General features: G+C 58.1%; 1 protein-coding gene across 1 annotated transcript in view; it reads left to right on the forward strand.

Moving 5' to 3' along the window:
- The window catches only part of BOP1 (block of proliferation 1), a 9,250-nt gene that overhangs the window by 1,635 nt on the left and 6,379 nt on the right, over positions 1-1,236 (forward strand). The window contains exon 3 of the mRNA XM_008632174.2: positions 1,110-1,236. Coding sequence (XP_008630396.2) covers positions 1,110-1,236 — 127 coding nt within the window. The remainder of the gene's footprint in view (positions 1-1,109) is intronic.

The raw sequence follows: 1,236 nt of genomic DNA on the forward strand, positions 1-1,236 counted from the left end.
GATGTGTCGTGCCTGGAAGTGTCCCAGGCGTCCCGGGGTAGTGGGAATTGTCGCTGCCTGTGGGATGGGATCGGCTCCGAGTTCCCACCCAAACCGTTCCAGGATCCCGTGGAAGGAGGGGGAGGTTTGGGATCGGTTCCCAGGAATTGGGGTGGTCGTGATGATGGAGCCCCGGGATAACTGGGAGAAGGTTCCGGAGCGGGATTTGTCCTGGCGGGATGAAGCCAGAGGGGACGGGGGAAAAGGGGGCAGAGAAATCCCAGGGGGATGAGGAGGACGGGAAAGATCCAATGGGATGAGGATGGAAAAGATCCCAGTGGGATGAGGAGGATGGAAAAGATCCCGGTGGGATGAGGAGCGTGGAAAATCCCGGCCAAGGAGCTGCTGACAGGAGCGATCCCGACCCTCGGGAATGGCTCCTCCCGAGCGCAGCGTGTCCCATCCCATCCCCATCCCATCCCCATCCCATCCCATCCCATCCCATCCCATCCCCATCCCATCCCATCCCATCCCATCCCATCCCATTCCCTTTCCAATCCCATCCTCATTCCCATTCCCATTCCCAGTCCCATCCCAAACCCATCCCCATTCCCTTCCCATTCCAAGAATTCCCATCCCATCCCATCCCATCCCATCCCCATCCCCATCCCCATTCCCATTCCCATCCCGTTCCTATTCCCAATCCCATTCACATCCCCATACCCATTCCATTCCCAGAATTCCCATCCCTATTCCCAGAATTCCCATCCCATCCCCATCCCCTTCCCATTCCCAATCCCATTCCTATTCCCATTCCCTGTCCATCCCATCCCATTCCCATCCCATTCCCATCCCATCCCCGTTCCCAGAATTCCTATTCCCAGTCCCGTCCCATTCCCCATTCCCATTCCCATCCCCATTCCCTTCCCATTCCCAGAATTCCCATCCCCATTCCCATTCCTATTCCTATCCCATCCCATCCCATTCCCATTCCCAGAATTCCCATCCCATTCCCCATTCCCATCCCATTCCCAGTCCCATCCTCAATCCCATTCCCATTTCCCATCCCATCCCATCCCATCCCATTCCATCCCCCATCCCCAGAATTCCCAGAATTCCCATTCCCACAGAAACTGGCCTGGGAGCAGCAGGAGCCGGCCGAGCGGCGCCTGAACTTCATCCCGCAGAAATTCCGGAGCCTCCGCGCCGTTCCCGCCTATTCCCGCTTCATCCACGAGCGCTTCGAGCGCTGCCTCG

This window comes from Corvus brachyrhynchos, unplaced genomic scaffold, assembly GCF_000691975.1.
Source record: "Corvus brachyrhynchos isolate BGI_N302 unplaced genomic scaffold, ASM69197v1 scaffold991, whole genome shotgun sequence".
NCBI lineage: Eukaryota > Metazoa > Chordata > Aves > Passeriformes > Corvidae > Corvus > Corvus brachyrhynchos.